The sequence below is a fragment of the Myotis brandtii genome, unplaced genomic scaffold (genome assembly GCF_000412655.1).
Source record: "Myotis brandtii unplaced genomic scaffold, ASM41265v1 scaffold196, whole genome shotgun sequence".
Taxonomy (NCBI): domain Eukaryota; kingdom Metazoa; phylum Chordata; class Mammalia; order Chiroptera; family Vespertilionidae; genus Myotis; species Myotis brandtii.
In genome coordinates, this window is record NW_005357311.1 from 6,100,601 (window position 1) to 6,123,291 (window position 22,691).

General features: G+C 35.6%; 1 protein-coding gene across 5 annotated transcripts in view; it reads right to left on the reverse strand.

Annotated features, from left to right (window-relative positions):
- JMJD1C (jumonji domain containing 1C) overlaps window positions 1-22,691 on the reverse strand; it is a 218,988-nt gene that overhangs the window by 66,903 nt on the left and 129,394 nt on the right. For all 5 annotated transcript variants that reach the window (XM_014538750.1, XM_014538748.1, XM_005865133.2 and 2 more), the window contains one exon: window positions 21,618-21,731. Coding sequence is in view for 1 of the 5 variants with exons in the window: in XM_014538748.1 (XP_014394234.1) it covers window positions 21,618-21,731 (114 nt within the window). In the remaining 4 variants the exon portion in view is untranslated. The remainder of the gene's footprint in view (window positions 1-21,617; window positions 21,732-22,691) is intronic.

Below are 22,691 nucleotides of genomic sequence, written 5' to 3' on the forward strand. Positions count from 1 at the left end.
TTTACAGAGTTGAGTCATCATGAGTTCAACCTACTGAGTCACCTGCTTATAACATCTGCTAACCACAATTTACTAACTGCAGCTTCCTCAAACTTAACACTGAACAAACTCAGGAAGGCCTGGTAACTGTTTAATGTTTTCTAAAGAAGCAACTGAAAATATTCTTTCAGAACAGCCAAAGTTTAAAAAAATAAAAGAAACAACTCCCTTGCCCTGGAGGAACACTCCACCTATGGCAGTCCCACCCTACCTTTAGTTCCCCTCTGCTGGGGGGAGGAGCTCAACCTAAGAAATAAAATTATATGATTACACATTTTTGGAAAGTACTCTACTAAAAATAATTCCTAGAGCCCTAACTTGTTTGGCTCAGTGGATAGAGTGTCGGCCTTCGGACTCAAGGGTCCCAGGTTTGATTCCGGTCAAGAGCATGTACCTTGGTTGCGGGCACATACCCGGTAGGGAGTGGGCAGGAGGCAGCTATGGATGGTTCTCTCTCATCATGTTTCTAACTCTCTATCCCTCCCCCTTCCTCTCTGTAAAAAATCAATAAAATATATATTTTTTAAAAATCCTAGGTAGGAACACATACAAGCTAGAGTATACATATAATTGTGTCACAAACTATTCTGATTATAAGAGTTAACATCTATTTTTAAAAATTACCTTAAAAATATAAAATGCAGCCCGAGCTGGTTTGGCTCAGTGGATAAAGGTCAGCCTGTGGCTGAAGGGTCCCGGGTTCAATTCTGATCAAGGGCATATGCCCAGGTTTCGGGCTTGATCCCCAGTAGAGGGTGTGTAGGAGACAGCCGATCCATGATTCTCTCTCATCATTGATGTTTCTCTCGCTCTCTCCCTTCTCCCTTCCTCTCTGAAATCAATAAAAATATATTTTAAAAAATACTGTTAAAAAACATATATATAAAATGCAGAGGATATAATTTTAAAATGACTAATACACCAAATACTTTGGAGGCTGATATTTTCAGTGTATTATCATAACCTATAAACTTGAACTATTATACCAAAGTTCTCTCTCCTCAGAAAGAATTACTACAATCTAGTGCAAACTTAATCAATAAGCCCCATAACTTGATAAGACTTGGATCTGCCAAGTGACTTATTAGTCTTTTATCACATGATCCCTATTTCAGACTATCTGTTCCCTTCATTGGGGTCTATGCAGAGCAAGCGCAAATACATGAGAAATGCATGAAATTATTCATAAAATGGAGAAAGTCAATATTACAACTCCAAAGTATCATAATACAGGAACAACTTAATTACCTAGTACTGTTAAGATAGTAGGAACCATGAACTTCACAATTATTTAGTCATTATTTTGCTATTCCTAATAAGTTTAACTTATCTAGAACAGCGATTTTCAACCTTTTTCATCTCATGGCACACAAATTACTAAAATTCTGTGGCACACCAAAAATTATTATATTTTGCCAATCTGGAAAAAAAAAAAGGGTATAATTTTGATTCATTCACATAGGAAGGCTAATGTGTTGGCTGCTGTCATTTTTTTTGGTTTTGTTTTTGGACGATCTAAGAGAAAAGAGATCAGTGCCCATCTAGAACATCTAATTAGAAAAAAGGGAAGAGAACATAAATTGAAAGAGATATAATAAATACTTATTATAGTTTCTGCCTATAAAAAGTTTTTTAAGAATATATTTTTATTGATTTTGGAGAAAAAGGGAGAGGGAGAGATGAAAGAGAATCATTGATCGGCTGCCTCCTGCACGCCTCACACTGGGGATCAAGCCTGCAACCCACAGGTATGTGCCCTGCCCGTGAATCAAACTGTGACCTCCTGGTTCATGTCGAACTCAACCACTGAGCCACAGTGGGTGGGCTACAAAAAGTTTTTACAGATAACTTCTAGAAGTGAAATTTATAAAATTCTAGCAACTCTGAATAAAAACATTTATAGAGTTCCTTCATTAAATAAGATACTCAACACAATTTAAGCTTTTCATCTATACACATGGTTATCATTGATCACTATATTATGATACAATCATAATTATTGATAAATGTCAAGTGTTGCTGCCTCTATACCAAACTATCCCAGAAAGACAAAGTTTGAGTTTGAACTATTTTTAGTTTCTTTTGTAACCTCTTGTGCTGTCAAGCGCCCAATATAACATCATCACACTTTAAAAAAATTCTCCTTTTGGCTTCTCACATGTTGTAGAGGAAACCAGATTCAATAGCTTGTTGAAATTATGTCTGAAGTAGTCTTTGTGTATGGGACTAAGAGGCACTTTTATAGGTAAAGTACAATAGGACTACATTTCTTTTTAAAGATGTTTTAATTGATTTTAGAGAGAGAGGGAGAGGAAAAGAGAGAAACACCAATTGGCTGCCTTCCGCACACGCCCCAACTGGGGATTGGACTGGCAACCCTTCGGTACATGGGGGCAAAATTCAACCAACTGAGCAAACAGGCCAGGGCTATATTAGGACGATATTTCATTCAACAAATTTTGAACACCAGATGTCTATTACTGTGCCAAGAGGCTGGCAATACATATAAGAGTTTCTGTCCTTGAAGATTTTACAGCCTGTTGGAATACACTCACGCACAAATCAATGCAATTCAGATTAAATAAACTTTTATGTAGGAATTGCCTTCTCAATGCCATCTACTGTGACCACTCTATTTAATACTCTAACCTGCCTCTCCCCTCTCTATTTCTAGTTGGTCTTACCTTGCTTTACTATTCCCTTTTGTCTTAGCAGTAATTAAACTGTCTATTATACGGTATCATTTACTGTGCCTCCTATAGAATTTAAGCTCCAGCGAGGCAGGGAATTTTGAACAGTGCCTAGCACACCGATAGCTGTTAAATGAATAATAGTACAGCAGGGAGGTCTGGACTAGAGTTTTAGATTCAGAAGACAGAGTTTTAAATGATAGTAAGAGCATTGGAAATATAACACTGCTTAGGATGAATTATAAAATGAAGATAAAAAGACTCTGAAAAACCACCCAACATTAAAACTAGAGAGGCAACAGCTAGCAAAAGAGGGTTGATAAATAGAAGGGAAACCTGAATAGAAAGTAGAAGCAATAAGAATAAAGAATTCCCAAAACTGGAAGCGAGGCAGAAGCCAACCTGCAATAACTGAAGATATTATTGGGAGCTAAGAAAACAGAAATATAAAAGTTCAGATAATACTTTTAATAAATATGGCGATAGAAGATTAAAAAGTGAAGAAAGGGAATAAATGGATGTAATGAGATAACCTTTTAAATTTTAGAATGCAATTGAGGTAATTTACATAACAAAAGGAAACAACAAACAATACATTTAAGATTTGGTAAATGGAGCAAGGTATCTGTGAAGATGGATTCCAGACCACAAGGACAAGGACAAGCCTTTTAAAATAAAAGAAAAAGAGGGAAAAACCAAGACTAAAACAAAAAAATCAAATGAGTATAATCCACTAGGAATCTATCCTAAAGATAAAAACAAACAAATATAAAAAAAACCCTGCCACAAAAAATTTAGACTGTTTTCAGCAACTACACTGTTGGTGGAAATGTTAGTGTTGTTATTCCAAGTCTGATAGTTGCTTAATGCAGGACAAAGCAAATTAGTAAACATATGACATTCTAATTCTTTCATTCCTAAAGTTGTTGAGAACTTTCAACTTTTTAGAATATGACTACTGTGAATAATTAGAATTGACTATTTAAGATGTATGCACATATGCAAACATATAGAGAAACATCTAGGGATGAAATAATATAATTCGTGGGATTTGCTTTAAACCCTAGAGTACTGGGGAGCGCGATCGCGCTCCTTCTGCAGTGTCCAGTTCTAAGTCTGCTTTTATTAGTGATGATGATATTGCTAAATATGTCAATTCTTGCTGTGAAGATGACGATTTTGTCGAAGATATTGAACATGTAACTCCATTTACTTGCAATTCATAATTTTTTTCCTAAACTGCTGTAAAATCAGCAAAAATGCCTTGGCAATTTTAGCATAGTTCCTAGGATATTGGTTGGCACTCAAAGGGTTAAAATAATACACAGGAATAGTAAGACAAAAGAAATATTGGCCATGCACTGTTAATTGTGAAAACTAGATGATATAGGTAACATGGGAATTCACTTTAGCCTTTTATATATTATTTATTTTTATTTTTAAAAATTTTTACCCTTTTATGTCTTAAATTATTGGGGAAGGGCTTATCACATCACTTTTCTGCTCAAAACCCTCCATAGGCTTCCTCTCTAATCTTAATCTGAACAAAAAAGTTTTTATAACAGTTTACAAAGCCCTACTTATCCACCTTTATTACCTTACTGCAGTTTTTATTAATCTCCATATACTTGTCTCTTTGCCATTCTTTCAATGCTTTCATTTTTAAGGTCTTTCCACTTTTCTGTCCCAGCTAACACTTTCAACCAGATTTTATTTTTCTTTGTAGCACTTACGGTCTTCTAATATACTACAATAGTTTGATTGCTGTCTGTCTCTTCTTACTAAAAGGTAAGCTATGTAAAAGCAGATTTTTGTTTTGTTTTGTCTTGTTCATGGTTGTACCTTAAGTATCTTGGATTTTTGCCTGGGACATCGAAGGTGTCCAATAAATAGCTGTAAAATTGAATTAGTCATAGAAAAAAGAGGTATACATGACACAAGGAAAAGAGGAGGTAAATAAAGATACAAAAATAGGTATAAGGACAGGAAATTAGGGGGGTTCCTGCTTGAATCTCAATTTCCTGAGCTGCAGGAGAAAGGTCATCTACTTAGAGAAAAAGAGGAAACTGAGTAGAGAGAATTTGGAATTAACTCCTTTAGAAATGGAAGCTGGAAAGGAGCATAGAAAATGATGCCAACTAGCCCAGGACAGGAGGCTCAGTTGATTATAGCATTGTCCCAATAAACCAAGGTTGCAGGGAGTAGGGAACATACAAGAAGCAATCAATGAATGTATAAGTAAGTGGAACTAATCTCTCTCTCTTTCTCAAGTCAAATAAATAAATAAATAAAATAAAATGATACCAACTAATATTTCCATTGAGACTGGAGACAATACAATAACACCAAAATAAATGGGTGTAATTTTCTCTTACAATGTTAAGCATTTAAGGGTGTAAGGCTTTCCAACAGAATTTTCTGCATTGACAAAAATGTTACATATATATCTACACTGTCCTACATACAGTTATTTCAGTATTGTGAAATGTGGCTGCTGTGACTGAGGAACTGAATTTTCAAATTTACTTTTACTTAATTTAAATAGCCACATGTGACTAGTGGCTACCAATAAAGGGGAGTGCATTTTTAGGGTGTAAAATAGCCCTAGCCAGTGTTGCTCAGTTGGTTGGGTGTCCCATGCACCTAGAGGCTGCAGGCTTGATTCCCCATAGTGGGTGTGCAGGAAGCAGCCAATCAATGGTTTGCTCTCACATCAATGTCTCCCCCAGCCCCAAACCCCTCCCCACCTAAAAAGCAATTAAAAATCGGAATAAAATAAAATAAATTGCAGTACGTTTAAAGGCAGATGTGACAAAGACAAAGAAGTAAAGGAATTAAGGTGCTGATAAGAATGGTTGAAATAGCGTATTACAGGAGAGGTACCTTGGCTGGAAAAAAATAACAACGAAGAAAAAAACTAGGAATAGGCAGGAAGTTCACCAGTTATGACTCACTGGTGAGGTGGTAAAATCTGTGAATGACATCTAGTTTATCTGCTCAGGGTTTACAAAACAATTAATTCTAATGGGTTTCTTGGAAGTATATGAACTAAGATTTACCCGACCAGACCTATTTATTTTCTGAACTCCTCCCATATCCTTCTGTTTATCACAAAATTTTATAGGGTATAAAGTTCTTTCCTATATATTATCTCATAAGCAATGTCAACATTGCCGTGAGGCAGATATTACATACCTAATTTTATAGATTAAAAAAATAAAAAACTGTTAAGTGCTTATATGCCCTGTTCAAAATTTCAGACAGTAAGCAGCAGAATTGGACTCAGCTTCTGGGTCCAAGTTGGCCTGTTGTTCTACTACCAAATTCTGATACCATTAATAAATGTCAACTTTTGCCTACCCCCAAAGAGCTAGTATTTCCTAAAACACATTTTATATATGTGTATCTATGAATATGACAGTTCTCTGTTTTGTTTTTGAGATTCATATTTTATTTACAAGCAAATGAAGACTATCCCCTATAAACTCTAATTTGGGATGAGAAGAGCAACATAGAAAAGTAGTTGCTGGCTCCACAGTGATGTGTGAAAGGAGTCCATCCAGCTATTTCTTTGAGCAATGATTTTGTTATTAAAAAGGGGGGGAAAAGGCATATGATTTCTTCATGCTGCATATGTGAAAGAATCCAAAAGAAAAACTTTTCAAAATTCTACAGTCTCTAGTCACATGTGTAAGGTGACCAGAATACTCATTAAGAGTGTCTGCTTGATGAATGGAGAGACCTTGATCTTTAAGAGCCTGAACTTTCAGCTTCTCGGCTTCCAGCTTGGTCTGCTATTCTACCCTTTCTTCTTCTAGGATTTCTTCAATGGACACTTGCTGCAAGGGTGTGTCACTCTCCTTTTCCAAGTCCAAATTGGCCAATGCTTCTCAAAAAGCCTATAAGTGTCCTTCCATCTTGCAGCAGGACCAGTGCTTTTTGTCAATGTGCCCGATGAGGCTGGCAGTACCAGGCATATAGTTCATTTTGAGCCAAGATAAGGCTGCAATGTAAAGCAGCAAAGGGCCGAGAGCACGCCCACCACCACCTTCCTCCTACCTTAGTCGCCGCCTCAGTGGGACTGGGATGGTAACCCAAACGGGGACCTGCACTTCTGCCCCAGCTTTCAGCCGCCAGAGCACCCATTTCTCTATTTTTAAATGTGATTAATTTGTATAAACTATTTAATTATATTAATACTAAATCAGACACTCTGAAGTCCTGAAGTTCTGGGGCAAAAGGCAGAGAGTTACCCAAGTTGTGCCATCATCCAAATTGAATTCATAAAAATTTAAGTACAAATGTTTATACCTATTTATGTAACAAAACAGAATGGCAAAGAGATACTTTGGGAGTGATTAAGACCAATAAAACAAATTAGTAGTTCACCCTCTTCGTTACAGTACTGGTAGGGAACATCATTAACTATACATTCTTGGCCAGAGAAGGGCCTTACGCCTTACGAGTGAGTCCTTCAAAACACTAACAACATGCCAGTCAGATGCTACCAATTGATTCAAGTTTGCCTGACATAACATCTATACTAATAATAGCCTAGGTGGTCATCACGCCGTCACGCCGTGATGCCCTCATGCCGTCACAAGGAGGCTGCATGCGCAGCAGGTGCGTGCGGGTGGGTGGGGACTTGATGCTGCATGTGCGGCCCCGAGGCCTCACTGCGCAGCCCCGAGGCCTTGCCGCACGGCCAGGCCTGGGGGTCCTGCGGCATGGAGGCGGGACCCCAGGCTCCGGCCTACCTCTTTAGGGCAATCCATCAAGGATCCCTAGATGGGTGGGTGGGGCCTATCTCTTTGGGGCAATCTATTGCGGAGCTCCTGAACTGTAAGAGAGCACAGGCCAGGCTGGGGGACCCCCCCCCCCCCCCCCAGGCCTCTAGTATATGAAAAAAACATTAAGAAAAATTCTCAACAATGGGCTTTATAAAGGACTGGAAGGAATTGTTAGTATGTGATGGAACTTAATTCCTTAAAACCAGGAGTGGATGTGGGAGAAAAAATAAAAACTCATCCTTCTGAGGTACTTGAGGTATGTATTACATTTTCATAGTTTACATACTGAAAAATGTCTAAAAGATCATTAAGCCTAAAGATTATATATACATGAGAAGACCTTATGCATCCAGATATTTTATTCATCCCTGTTATACAGAATTCTCCATGTCCAAAAATGGTATTGCATCAATGGCAGAGGGGAGAAAGCTTATTAATTGGGAGCAATAACATGTTATTTCCCAGGCAAAAAAAATCTAGAAAAGTACTGGATTTAAAAACAAAAATATCTTACACTACTTGTAAATTTGATATATATATCTCTACTAGAAGCCCGTTGCACGAAGATTTGCGCAATAGGCCTTCCTTCCCCTGGCTGCCGGCACCAGTTTTCCTCCGGCACCCAGGACCCAGGCCTTTGGTCCGGCCGCAGCAAGGCTTGGCTTCTCCGCTGCAAGCCTCTTCAGTTCACTCCGGCCGGAGCCTTCAGTCTTCGCTCAGAGCCTGCGTATGCAAATTAACCGCCATATTTGTTGGGTTAATTTGCATACTCATCTGATTGGCTGGTGGGTGTAGCGGAGTGACACCAATTTACATGTTTCTTTTTTATTAGTGTAGATTTAAGTGCAAATATGATGGAAACATATTACCCATTTAGAATTAACTTTTATCAAATAAGTAGGCCTAAAGATATCAAAGGATGTGTGAGTGATATAAAAAATTTGATATGGAAGTAGCCTGATTAGGTAATTAGGGTCATGGACAGCCAGGAGAAAAATCACAGTATCAAGATTAAAGAGGAAGTAGAGCTGGTAGGCCACTGTCTGCTGGAGGCCTCTCTCCTATGCTGACTTGACAAGCCTGCTTTGAAGGCTTCCACTTTTTCAATTGTCTTAATCTACAGTCCAATATCTCTAAATAAAGGGGGAGAAGGATGCACTAAAAATGTGTGGGGGTTTTACCATTAGCATAATGACTGGGCAGCAGACTATAGGCATTTAAATGTGCTAAAGCCAGAGATGTCTACCCTCCTACAATTCACTACAAGGCAAAGAATCAAATATCAATAGTACCCATGACTGTTAATTTTGTGTGTCAGTTTTGCTAGGCTATGGTATCCATTTATCTGGTCCAACACCAGTCTAGATGTTGCTGTGAAGTTATTTTTTAGATGTAATTAACATTTCAATCAGTAGACTGAGTAAAGCAGATTACTCTCCATAATGTGCCTGGGCCTCAACCAATCAGTTGAAGGACTCAAGAAAAAGAATGAGGCCCTGCAAAGAAAAAGAATTTGACCTCCAGACACTATTGCCAGACTGCTTCTCTGCCCTGTGGATTTTACATTTGCCTGCCCCCAAAATTACATTAGTAATTTAAAACCATCCAGCCTCACACCACTCCCTTTCCTCGACACAAATGCTTGCAGGCACACATAATCTTTTTTTTTGTTTTTGTTTTTTACATAATGATTGCTCACACTTTACATAGTCACTTAGGTGACACACTCAGTTCTTTTGTTACCCCATTTGATTTCCACAAGAACCGCCAGTGGAGTCAGTGTAAGTGTTTCCATTTTTTATTTATTTATTTATTTATTTATTTATTTATTTATTTATTTTATTGATTTCAGAGAAGAAGGAAGAGGGAGAGAGAGAGAAACATCAATGATGAGAGAGAATCATTGATTGGTTGCCTCCTGCATGCCCTCTATTGGGGATCGAGCCCGAAACCCAGGCATGTGCCCTTGACCAGAATTGAACCAGGGACCCTTTAGTCCCCAGGCCAACACTCTATCCACTGAGCCAAACCAGCTAGGGCAGGCACACACATCTTAATGGTTTTGTTTCTCTGGAGAATCCAAAGATAATGGCTATTAAGAAACACTATTAGCTTTCCTTGTCTTTTTCCCATCTTCTAAACCAGCCGTGGGCACGGCCCGTTTGAAATGAATAAAACTAAAAAAAAAAAGACCGTACCCTTTTATGTAATCATGTTTACTTTGAATTTATATTAGTTCACACAAACACTCCATCCATGCTTTTGTTCCGGCCCTCCGGTCCAATTTAAGAACCCATTGTGGCCCTCGAGTCAAAAAGTTTGCCCACCCCTGTAAACCCTTGCTTTCTGAGAAAAAATAAAGCCAAGAAAAGGGAACAGGCAAAAATATGTGGTATTACTGCATTATTACTGATTCCAAAGTACAGGACACTATGAATATACCTCTATTTTAGAACTTTTGGTATGTTGCTATAACTATATTTTGTCTCGCCCCCTGATCTGAAAAGACTCAAGTATTTTATCTGACTTTAAATCTTAGCATCTAGCAAAGTGATTGGCACATAGCAATAAATGAATGTCTTTATGTTATAGTTCTGAATCTTTTTCCCTTGAATCTTAAAAACGTATCTTCTCTAAAGGCAGGTCTGTGCCTATTAATTTACATGACAAGAGTTAAACTCCAACAACTGTATACTTTAATATGATTTATCTTAAGATTTAACAATCATTTAGACAAATTATGCAGTTGTAGAAAAGTGAAATAAAGTGGTACCCTAAGTAATTAGAACAGTGTGGTACCAGCATAAGGACAAACATATAGACTAACAAAATAGAGAGCTTAGAAATAAATTCGAGAATAAATGGTCAATTGATTTTCAACAGGGGTGCCAAGATTATATTCAATAGGAAAAGGACAAATATTTTCAACATATGGTGTTGGAAACTTGGATATCCACATGAAAAAAAATTAAGTTGGACTCTTACCTTATAACTATATTAGAAATGAATTAAAATTGGGCCAGAAGCTTAACTATACACAAGCACTAAAACTGTGAAACTCTTAAATGAAATTTTTCATGATGCTGAAGTTGGTATTAATTTCTCAGTTATGATACCATAAGCATATACAAAAAAAGAAAAATAGGTAAATTGGACTTCATAAAAATTGAAAAACTTTATACATAAAAAACTATCAAACTGTAAAGAATTCAGTGTTTGTTTGTTTTTAATTAAGAGAGAAAAGAAAACCCAAAGAATGGGAGAAAATATTTGCAAAGCATCTATCTTGATAAATAGAGAATGATAAAACTCCTAAACTCAACAATAAAAATAAACAACTAAAAAATGGGCAAAGAACTTCATACCCATTAGGATGGTTATTCTTAAGAAAATGAAAAACAAGTATTCTTAGATATTGAGAAATTGGAACCCTTGTTGGTGAGAATATAAAATGGTACAGATACTGTAGAAAAAAAGAGTTTTTGGATCTTCATCAACAGTAAAACACAAATTTCCAAATGCTTCAACAATTGCATTCTCAGATGTATGCCCATAAGAATTGAAAGGCAACTGTGGAAAACAGCATAGCGTTTCCTCAAAAAAATTAAAAATGGAACTTTCATTTGACCCAGTAATCCCACTTCTAGGAATATATCCCAAGAAAACAGAAACACCAATCAGAAAGGATATATGCACCCCTATGTTCATAGCAGCACAATTTACAATAGTTAAGATTTGGAAACAGCCTAAGTGCCCATCAGCAGATGAGTGGATTAGAAAGCTGTGATACATCTACACAATGGAATACTAGGCTGCTGTAAGAAAGAAGTAACTCCTACCATTTGCAACAGCATGGATGGAACTGGAGAAATAAACCAGTCAGTAAAATAAATCTCACTCATTTGTGTAATATAATGAACAACATAAACTGAGGAACCAAAATAGAACCAGAGTCATAGAAGCATCGAACAGACTGTCCAACCTATGAGGGAAGGCAGGGGGTGAGGGGATAAGAGATCAACCGAAGTACTTTTGTATGTATGTATATGAGTAAAACCAATGGTCACAGATGGGGGGAGGGGGCACATGCTGGAGGGTAGGGGAGAGGTCAATTGGGGGAAAGGGAGACTTATGTTATACTTTAAACAATAAAGAATATAAAAAAAAAAAGAATTGAAAGGCAAGACTCAAACTTATATTTGTATACCAATGTTCATAGCAGCCTTATTCATAATAGCTAAGAGGTGAAAACAACCCAAATGTCCATCAATAGAAGAATCAACAAAAAGTGATTCATACATAAAATAAAATATAAAGCCATAAAAAGAAATGAAATTCTGATATGCTATAACACAAGTGAAACTTAAAGACATAATAGGTGAAATAAGCCAGTCCAAAAAAAAAAAAAGAACAAGTATTATATAATTCTACTTATATATGGTATCTAGAATAGGCAAAGAAAATACAGACCAGGAAAGTAGAGCAGCAGCTACCTGGGGCTGCGGAGAAGAGAGTATTGAGAAGTGGGGAGTTATTGTTTAACTACAGGCCCAGTGCATGGATTTGTGCACTGATGGGGTCCCTCGGCCTGGCCTGTGGGGATCGGGCCAAAACCAGCAGCCCGACATCCCCCGAGGAGCCCCGGATTGCAAGAAGGTGCAGGCCAGGCCGAGGGACCCCACCTGTGCATGAATACGTATGCATAAAAGATCTTTGGTTAATCTCTTCCTGCCCTCCCCTATACTCTGTCTCTAGTTTTACTAAGAAACACAAATATTGGACCTAAAGATCTTGTAAGGGTGGGGGTAGGTGGGAGAATAAACACTGACACACAAAAGTCACATGGAAACTAGTATTATGAGAAGCAAAACTTATGAGTAAGCAGAAGAAACCTGTCTGTAGAAAGGAGATTGAGGAAGGGGATAAAAGAAGGAATAGAATATGTGACTCGAGTTCCTGACTTTCTAGTTCCTAATTCCATTTTGAATAAGGTTTAGCTGTACTTTCCTGCTATGGCTGTCCATGACATTGCCTGTTAAATATTTATAATATCCCACAATCCTTTTTAATTTAAGTGAGCTTCTATTTCTGCTACCCATTTATTTGTAAGTTACTTACCAAAGACTTGTATAAATTAAATAAATTAATATAACCCGACGGCATTACACAAAACTAAGATAATAAAACAATCTGTTCTCCTCATAAGGCTAACATAAAAATTAATCAAAATAATGAACATGAAAATAGTTTGGGAACTGTTCAACTTTACAAATGTAAAATGTTAACAAACTGGGAAATAAAGTTTTAGTTTTCAGATTTTAAATAATATGGCTATGAGGGTACAGGGGAGATAGATGGTGATGGGAAATAAATAAATAAATAATATGGCTGTGCTTTAGCAAGAATCTGCAATTGGGCAGAAGGAATAAATAAATAATATTAATACATTCTGACTGGCAGAAACCAGAAAATCTTTGTAAATGGTAACTAGTGATGGCTTAGAATATTTGGAATCTGATGTCTATAGCATAATTTCACATACTTTAAATTCATAACAGCAGGCACAAAAAATTAAAAAGAGACTGGCAGATTTTTCAGCATATGATCACAACAGATTTGGTACCAGGAGAGAACTATTGCAGACTGTGACTTATGAATGTTTTTAATCTGAATATTGCAGAACAGCTCACACTTGTGCCAAATTTCAGTCAAAATAACATGTTCCTGGACTCCATGGGTACATCTTCAACACACAAGTTTTGCAACCAATTTTTTACAAATGAAGAACTCCCTGTTTAATGGCAGTAGATATGTATTTGGGGTAAATCAACATACCTGGATTTATGGGACTTTAGTAAGCATATTTATAACTAACTTTGAAATTATGCCTATATAAAATCTGCAGGTGGGAGATAAAGGAATACTTAAACAGAGTACAGAGCAAAATTACTAAATATTAAAACATGATGTACCAACTTCAAATTTTAAAAAAGCCTACTTAAATAAGGAAGTACAATGACTGTTTTAGCTACTGGTTCCCCTTTTCTTGTAGTTCATTCTACTTTTTAGGTTTCAGCTTGGTTCCACTATTGCAAGCTGTCACTTTTGACTAGAAATGGAATAAAGCCAAGTACTACACAATAGTAGCTTCCTGCTCTGGCCTCATCTCTTAGACCACCCCCAGGCCACTGCTCCCCACAGATGCTGATCCTACCAATAATCCACCAGCAGTCAATTCACAGCTATGGCTATGATCCTTTATTTTTCCACACTCATGGCACAGTGTATTATCATGCTACAAGTACACAGTTGTCATTTTTAATGACTTTATGGCAATAAGGCACCTCTAAATTTCAATCAAATGCTAATATGAAGGTAAAGTGAAATAAAGGTAAATGCATATAAAAACTCAGGAACTAATTGAGAATGTGCTCAACTTCTGTCAAAATACAATTCAGAAACAAATATACAAAAGTACAGAATACAGAGCTCTCACTAAGTAATATTAATCCAAACAATACTGCTATTACAATTTTGCATAACTGTGATTTGCATTGGCAATGCCTAAACTCAATAGTCCTCTCTTTTAAAATAAACCTAGATTTAGGTTGAATGTCTCTCATCCATGAGACTAAAATAAGTCAGAAATTTCACAGAATTATGGCTCCAAATGTTCTGAAAGGAACCTCAAAGGTCATTTAGTTCAATTCTTATTCAAGGCTTAGAGAGGACTTCCAAACTTATAGTACTCATCTACATAGCCTTATTAGCCCAAAGCCAAACAAACAAACAAACAAACAAACTTACACACACACACACACACACAAAAACAATTCTGTAACTTGCCTGAATATCACTTACACTTTTTGAAATACAAATAACTATCTGCAGCAAATGGAGCTTATACCTTTCTTTCCCTGCGAGGGAAAGAAAAAAAGGTATGTTTTGTGGGAGGTACCACACAAGGGTTCCACATCTTTTTAAATATCATTTTCCTTAAAATAATCGTTTAAGACACCACCATGGAATCTTATATTTAAAAAAAAGGGGTGGGGGTGGGGAGAAGAAACACTGCTATGAAAACATGTTGTGTTTTACATTGACCATAGCTTATACTGAGAGTGATAGTTTATCTAGCATCAGCTGCAGAAAAGAATATAGCAAGAGCCCCAGAGAAGACAAGTAAGACAGACGGTTAAAAGTAAGAGGGGCAGAGTAATGTCCAATGGTTGCAGTGTATGGTAGGAAGAGTTTAAATATCTATCAAAAAGGTTTAAGATAACATCTACAAAAATAAAAATTTAGAGCATGTCTAAATAGCTACCTTTTACTGAGCAGTTTCTATATAGTAATAAACTCTTCAATATATCATTTTATTTATTCTTCATAACAACCCTAAGGGAGATAGTATGGTTATCTTATAGATGAGGAAACCATTTATTTTGAGTGCTTTAGACTTTCCCAATGTCACAAACTAACAAACAACAAAGCTTGAATTTGAAATCATATCTACATGAATTGACTTGAAAATTCATGGTCATCAAAATTATGCTAGACGGATGATTCTCTAGGAAAAAAGACTCTAGTGAAGACCCAATCAAGTAACTGCTTCTGATATATTACAAAACAGATGTCACTGTTATGTAGAAAATTTTGTTACTCTCTTGCTTCAAAACCTCCAATAATTCATATGGCCTACAAGATAAGTCAGTTAGTAACTGTACTTAGCAATCATTTTCCTCTTTTATCTGGCCCCAGAATACTTATTTAGTATGATGCCTACTATTCAAAGAACTCCCTTCTCTAGCTAGGCTGATATTCTACTTTCCCCTAAATCTACCTTCTCTATCACTGATCATGCTGTCCTTTCTGCCAAATGTCTGCATTAGGCTCCCTATCTTGCACTTCCACCTCCGTTAAAATGAATCCTGTTCCAAGTTTTACCTCCTTCATGAGACTTCTTTAACCATTTCAATCTTTACTGACTTCTTTCTTTGTCTATACTATGTATTTTTTTGATTACGTAAATCAAGATATTTCAAGGAAATTGTTTTTATATGAGTTCTTATAGAATATAACAAACTCCTTGGGGGAAAAAAGGACTTATACTTTTATCAACTTTTTAAAACCATTAAGCAACTAGCAGGATGTTGTGAATGGGAAAACCACAGAATTTAAATAACTGTTAAATGAATCAAGTCAGTGAGATATTTCCAAGGCCAGACATTAAAAAAAATTAGGGGTAAGCCTAAGCATAAAATTTCCATTTAAATACTTCCTTTTTGGGGAAAAACCAAGTATCAAAAGTCAGTGGAACACCAAGAGCTCTCTAGCCCCTACTTCTCTGATCTGGGCTATGTCTATCACAACTACAATGCAGATGCTCTCATTTATGGTGGTATGGGGGTGTGGATGCGTTCTACTTCCATATCCAGTGTTTCATAATAATTCTTACAAAACATCTCTCTTAAGATCAAGTTTAATTATCATTGCAAAAATTAAAAAAAAAAAACACCCAGATTTTTGTCTTTAACAAATAGCAACAGTTTGCTGGGCTGTTTCTGGAAGTCAATTTATTTTTTTATTTTAGTAAAATTAATAGGGGTGTAACAATTTTTAATACCAGAAAGAAAAGGAAACAAATCAGAAGAATTCTGGGACAGAACCATTTACATAACTACACTAATAAATCCTGGACCAGGTCAAATTCCCGTTTCCTCTGTAAGAATGTTATAGTTTTAAAATGCTCTAAAGTGATATATCTGAAGTGAGAGGAAAGAAAAAGTTTTTTTCTACCCACCCGAATAATACTAACACAAAATTCTGTCTATTTCCTTCTGTAAACTATTAGCAGTATCATCTTAGAACCCTGGGGGGAAAATGTGCTTATAAGACATATTACTACCAACAAGATTTTTAAACATTTGTCAGTGGCTCACTTATGGCAAATATTTAATTTAATTCAAAATATAACATTTGGCTAGTAACAACCAAACAACCAGCTAATTATTTTTTTTTAAATCCTCACCCGAGGATATTTTTCCATCGATTTTCAGAGAGAGAGTGGAAGAGAAAGGGAAAGACAGAAATACTGATGTGAGAGAAACACATCGATTGGTTGCCTCCTGCAGGTGCTCCAACCAGGGCCCTGGCCTGGGAGGAGCCTGCAACTGAGGTACATGTGCTTGACCAGAATCAAATCCGGGACTCTTAGGCCCCAACTAATTGTTTACCTTAGCTGACTAAGGGCTAAATTTCACCCTCCATCACATTATCTTATCTTGGTTGTGAAGCAATTCCAAACTCCACAGGACAATAACAAAAATTTAGAAGAAAAAAAAAGACATCTCTGCTACACTCCACTATCTAAACTATTGGTAACTTATCCTGGGCAATCAATTGAGTTGTTTTTAGTAAACCAGGTATGTTGAACAACAACTATCTTAGGGATATTCTGAAACTATAGCCAATAAATTTATATAAATCAGCGATGGAAAAATTGTGGATCAAAATGGACTCAAACGGGGAAATGAACTTTCTCATTGAAGGACTACGGAATGATAAATATACAGATCTGATAAAGTCCAGACACATTCATTAACTAAATAATGTAAGACTCTTCTCTGTTCAACACTTTAGGCAATATTTAGTCTAGGTAATAAGAAAATACTCAGGTTTGCTCCACCCATTTTTTCCCCTTTAACCAGCAATTCACAGCACAATATCTAATGTTTAATAAGGTAGTTCAATGTCTATATTCTATGACAGACACTGTAGTATTAATAATCTTATTTCTAACCTTTGATCAGTTTATTATAACCCAGAACTTCAGATAGAATCATTCCTTCAGTTCTAGGATGATTCTACTCTATTCTAGTGAAAATGTCTCACTACAATGAATTTTTAAAATACAGTAAGATAAACATAAAGCATAACTTTGAACAGGCACATTCTGCTTCAAATCTCTAATGGTTTTAAATTAGTGCTTTTTGTATTATTCCTCCATTACCATTAAAAGCAAAGAGGATTGTTATCCCTGGAAAATACTGGACTAATAAGGCAGACTAAACCTAGATGAATGATATCAGTCATGTACAATTTTCAGGTAAAAAATAATTTTTATATCCTCTATGAAGCAACCAATCTGAAAACTGTAGGTGTTAATGGCCAGAAGCCAAAATCCAAGGCAAGATGATTTCAAAATCATGCTAAAAGTGCAATGTCATATTTCATTATATAACTAGTTTTTATATGAATTTGATCCTAATTTTACATTTTAATGGAAACATTTTTTAAAAACGTTTGTAATTACCCTCCAAAGTAACAATACTAAAGAAATCATAACTCAAATGACAAAAAACCAACCCAAAACTATAAAAAGCACCTTTAAGAATCAATTATTCGTTTTTTTTTTCTTCCTTCTTCTCAGGCAGCTAAAAGACAGAAGAATATGCAGAGTTCCCTCCTACTTTCTCTCTTTTCCCCCTACTCCTTTACTTCAAACTTAACTGCAGCCAAGCAAGATCAGGAAATCTAAAAGGCAGAAGCAAAAACTCATTTGTGTGCAAATGGAATGAAAAAATAGAATCAACAATACCATGGTATGCTTCTTCAGTTGTTTAATTAATATGCATCCATTATACTGCCTATAACATATTGGTTTGATTTTTCTGTTTATTCAACTTTCTTTCCAAACTATTAAAAACTGTAATCTATGACGGCTGTATTGCAATCTCCCAACTACAGGTCACTTAAAAAAAACTGACTATATCAACTAACTTAATACATGCCATCTGATATTCAATGCATTGAGATCATTCAGAGAGGTAAGTGTAGGACTCATACTGGTGACCTAAAAGTGAAAATATCTGTATTAATTCCAAGTCATCTGTTTCCTAAACTGGTGACCTCAAAGTGAAAATATCTGTATTAATTCCAAGTCATCTGTTTCCTAACCATTATCTTACAATATGTTATCATTGTGATATACTAAAAAATAGGAACTAACCCAGAAAAAAAATAGGGCTATGCAACTATTAAAGAAACTAAAGGGAGCATATTACTACAGAATAAAATGCTGAGAACTCGCCCGCCAGTGTGGCTCAATGGTTGATCACTGACCTATGAACCAGGAGGTCACATTTTGATTCCTGGTCAGGGCACATGCCCAGGTTGCGGGGTCGATCCAGTGTGGGGCATACAGGAGGCAGCTGATGAATAATTCTCTCTCAGCATTATTGTTTCTATCTCTTGCTCCCTCTCTGAAATCAATAAAAATATATTAAAAAAATAAAAATGCCAAGAACTCAAGTAGAAAGATGACAGATGGAAATTCCCACTACAAAAAACATTTAATTAGATTCACAGCACAGCATCATTTGTGGGAATTTTAAATACACTACTTATGTGTGCTCATCATTGTATACACAAAGGCCATTTCCAAAGAAGACTTTTCCTCATCACACTAAGTCTATAAAGGACAATTAACACCCAGATTCAGAAGAAATTGCCTCATCAGACAATCAATGATTCTCTCTCATCATTGATGTTTCTATCTCTCCCTCCCTCTCCCTTCCTCTCTGAAATCAATAAAAATATTTTTTTTAAAAAAGGAGGAAATTGCCTCATGAAATTTAAAGAAGAAAAAAACAAGGAGACCATTTAAAAACTTGTTCAATTTTCCCCAAACCCGTTTGACTTACACAGGTTACCCTAAGATTAAGATATGTCAAGACACTATTTACAAAATCTATGCTAGTAACAGCTGCCATGTTTAAGACGCCAAGGAATTTAATGTACTGTTTGGACAACTGGTTGGAGAAATGCATTCTGGGATAAAGCTATTCTAATTATATTAACTCTAAAATTGTTTCCTTTACCTAGAATATGTCTATATTTTCCAAATTCATTTAAACATTTTTTAAGAACTACTAAGCCATCTTAGGTCTCTGCAGTAAATTTTCATTCAAAACATTATAGCAAGAGTCTACTATGTACATATATTTTTAATCCAATTAAAAATATTAAATATAAAAATTAAAACACACACAAAAAGCTCAATAGCAAACCATCTATTACTTCTAAAACTAATAAGAAATTCTAAAGATATGCTGGATTCCAAATCAAGTGTTCTTACTCCTTCCAATTTCTAAGAACTGCAGTTACATAATTCCTGAAACACAAATGGTTAAAATGTCAAGTGAATCACTTTACTTCTGAAAGAAATAGCATCCTTGTAGGACAGAGGTCGACTTATCTATACTAGCATAGCAATATAAGTAGCTTAGTAATAAATATAATCATACAATTTACCAAAACAAATAGTACTCTTATGCCTTTATTTATTATTATTTTTGTTACTCTTCACCTGAGCGTATTTTTCCCATTGATTTTTAGAGAGAGGGAGGGAGGGAGGAAGAGAGGGAAGGTAAAAGAGAGGGAGGGGAAGTGAGGGAAGTGGGGGGGGGAGAGAGAGAGAGAGAGAGAGAGAGAGAGAGAGACTGAGATCTATTGAGATCGATTGGTGCTGGGGATTGAATCTGCCACCCAGGTATGTGCCCTTGACCAGGAAGTGAACCTAAGACCAGTTCCATGCTCAGGCCGACACCTTCCACTGAGCAACACCGGCAAGGGCGTGTGCCTTTATTTTTAATAAAATGATAGAATTATCAGACTCTAAAACAGCTTTAAAAATGAAAAAAAAACAAACAAAAAAAACACCCACAAACCTATGAAATGTTAGCACATTCTTTTAATCATTATAACTTTTAATATACATACTGTAGAGTATTAGGCCATCTGGCAAAGGGTTTAGCTTTTTAAAGTAATTTCTACATAATGATTTCACTTCTCTAAATCAAATCCAAGCTGAAACTTCCAGAGTGCTTGCTAATCAGAAACCACAGATTTTTACCTAGACTTGCCTAGTCTAATTCCCACTAAAATAAATAAAACAAATTATAGTTAAGGCATATAGTAAGCTAAATGGCATTCACAATTAAAAACAAAATAAAACCCAAGGGAAAAGCTCTAACACCTCCACTATTAAACTGGGACTTGCTATGAATTTTTGGCTACACACAAAGTGCAAAAGGTAACAGGACAAAAATGAGGCCTTTTATTAATGAAGTAATGTGAAAAGACCAAAACACATCTATGTAGAGTTTAAAATAGGAAGTGATATTTGACTAAGGTAACTATCTCATTTTAGTAGATCTAATAGAAGCTGCAAATAACTAATTCCCTAAGTATTATAACTCCACACACAACAAATCACTGCTCATTAACTCAAGCTCATGTTCTTCCCATAGAAACAATGCCTCTAACATTTTATTATTGAAAAAAACAGTATTCTGAAGTGAATTAGGAGTACAGACTTTCAACCCCATTAAAAAAAAGTCAAACTAGTTCACTTATCCTTTTTTTCAATGCAACTACTACATTGTTTTAAACATATAAGAAAAACCTATAAAATACACAGATTAAATTTAACCTAAAATCCAAATATACAGAAACAAATTTCTGTGAAATTTTTACTTCTACCGTAAAAAAACTGTTAGCATGTCATAGAAAATTTAACATTTAGCTTACACGACTTTTGATAAGTTTCTTCAAGATTTAACTCTAAAAGCCTACTAGAAAACGTTTTCCCAATTAAATGTATTCATATTTTAATTAATCACAATCTAAATGAATATGCCCACTTAAAAATAAAATGAACTATTATGCTAAACTGCTATGTATGCATACAGTAAACACTAATTTCATAACATTAATTCACCCAATTCTTTTAGAGCTGGAGAAAAAGATAATATGTACTAATATCTAATGAGTTATTTTCTAACAATGATTATTTTGCATAGCAGAGACTTTTTTTGCTCATTTGTATATTCCCAGTGACAGAATGCTGCCTGACTCATAATAAATTCTCAGTATATATTGGTTGGTTGAATAAATTAATCATTTACCCTATAATCAAAATGTATTGAATTCCTTGCACACCTACATGTTAGCTGAAATTGAGTATTTAAAAGAATATCTGAATATCAGTGAAGTTTAATGAAGAGTTAACTTTTAAAAGAAACATAAAATTTCTTACCTGGTAGGGCTGAAAGGCACTATCTTCGGCTAAAAAATCCAGTTGTTTATCTACAAGGAATTCTACTGCAGTGATTGAACGGGGTACATGCTTTTCAACCAGGGGTTTGAATATCTGGTAAGAGATAAAAAAAATTTCTAATGGTTATTTTCTGGGTTTTACCCTAAAAACATGAAGGGTATATAGATACATTGTAATACATTATAATGTATTATTGTCATTATAATGGTTTTAGGATATCAATTAACATTAGTTTCCATATTATAATCTAGGGTAATGTTTTTATTCATACAATAGATTTTGTATTTATTAAAAAGGAATGAAGTAGATTTACAAAAGATGATGAAAAAATTTTAATATATTAAGCCACAGTTTATTTTTTATGGGGTATAATGAAACATAATGTGTATAAAAAATTCTGCTAAGATTAAAAAAGGAGAAATTGCTTCTGAAAAAGTAAACTGGGTAAAAATATTTATCCCATCTCATTTAAAAATTTTTGAGTATTATTCTTTATAAAAAAGAGTAGTTACTATTTACACGCGTAATTTTTTTCCCAGCTCACTTACATCAAGGATTTTCAATGATCAGGATGCATCTGGTCTTTTAACTCCGCCCTGTGTACTACCCACTCCCCGCCCCTGTCCCTACCCAAAGCACAAATAAAAATCCAGCTGCTTCAGTAAGAGCCACATGGGGGAGGGGAACAGGAAAAGAAGAGAGATGTAAGAAGTATTACACAAAACCCACCTTTCAGTAAAGTCTTTCCAGATCGCCACTACTTAAAAAGGGGGAAGGGGCCAAGGGTGAGGGATGGGGGGAGGAGCATTCATGCTCATTTGATTAAAGACTCATCTTTTACATAAAGGATTTCACTCATACCTTGACGTGGGGGAGGGAGTGAGAAAGGCAGGAAACGAAGAGGAAGGAAATAAAGGTATTATGCATGCATTTTTTAAAATGACTACAACACTCGCTTTTGAAGTGGAAGCAGTTAGAGTAGAAACCAAGTGTCTTATATCCATGATACTGTTCTAAAACTTACAAACCATGGCTTTACTATAATAGAATCTA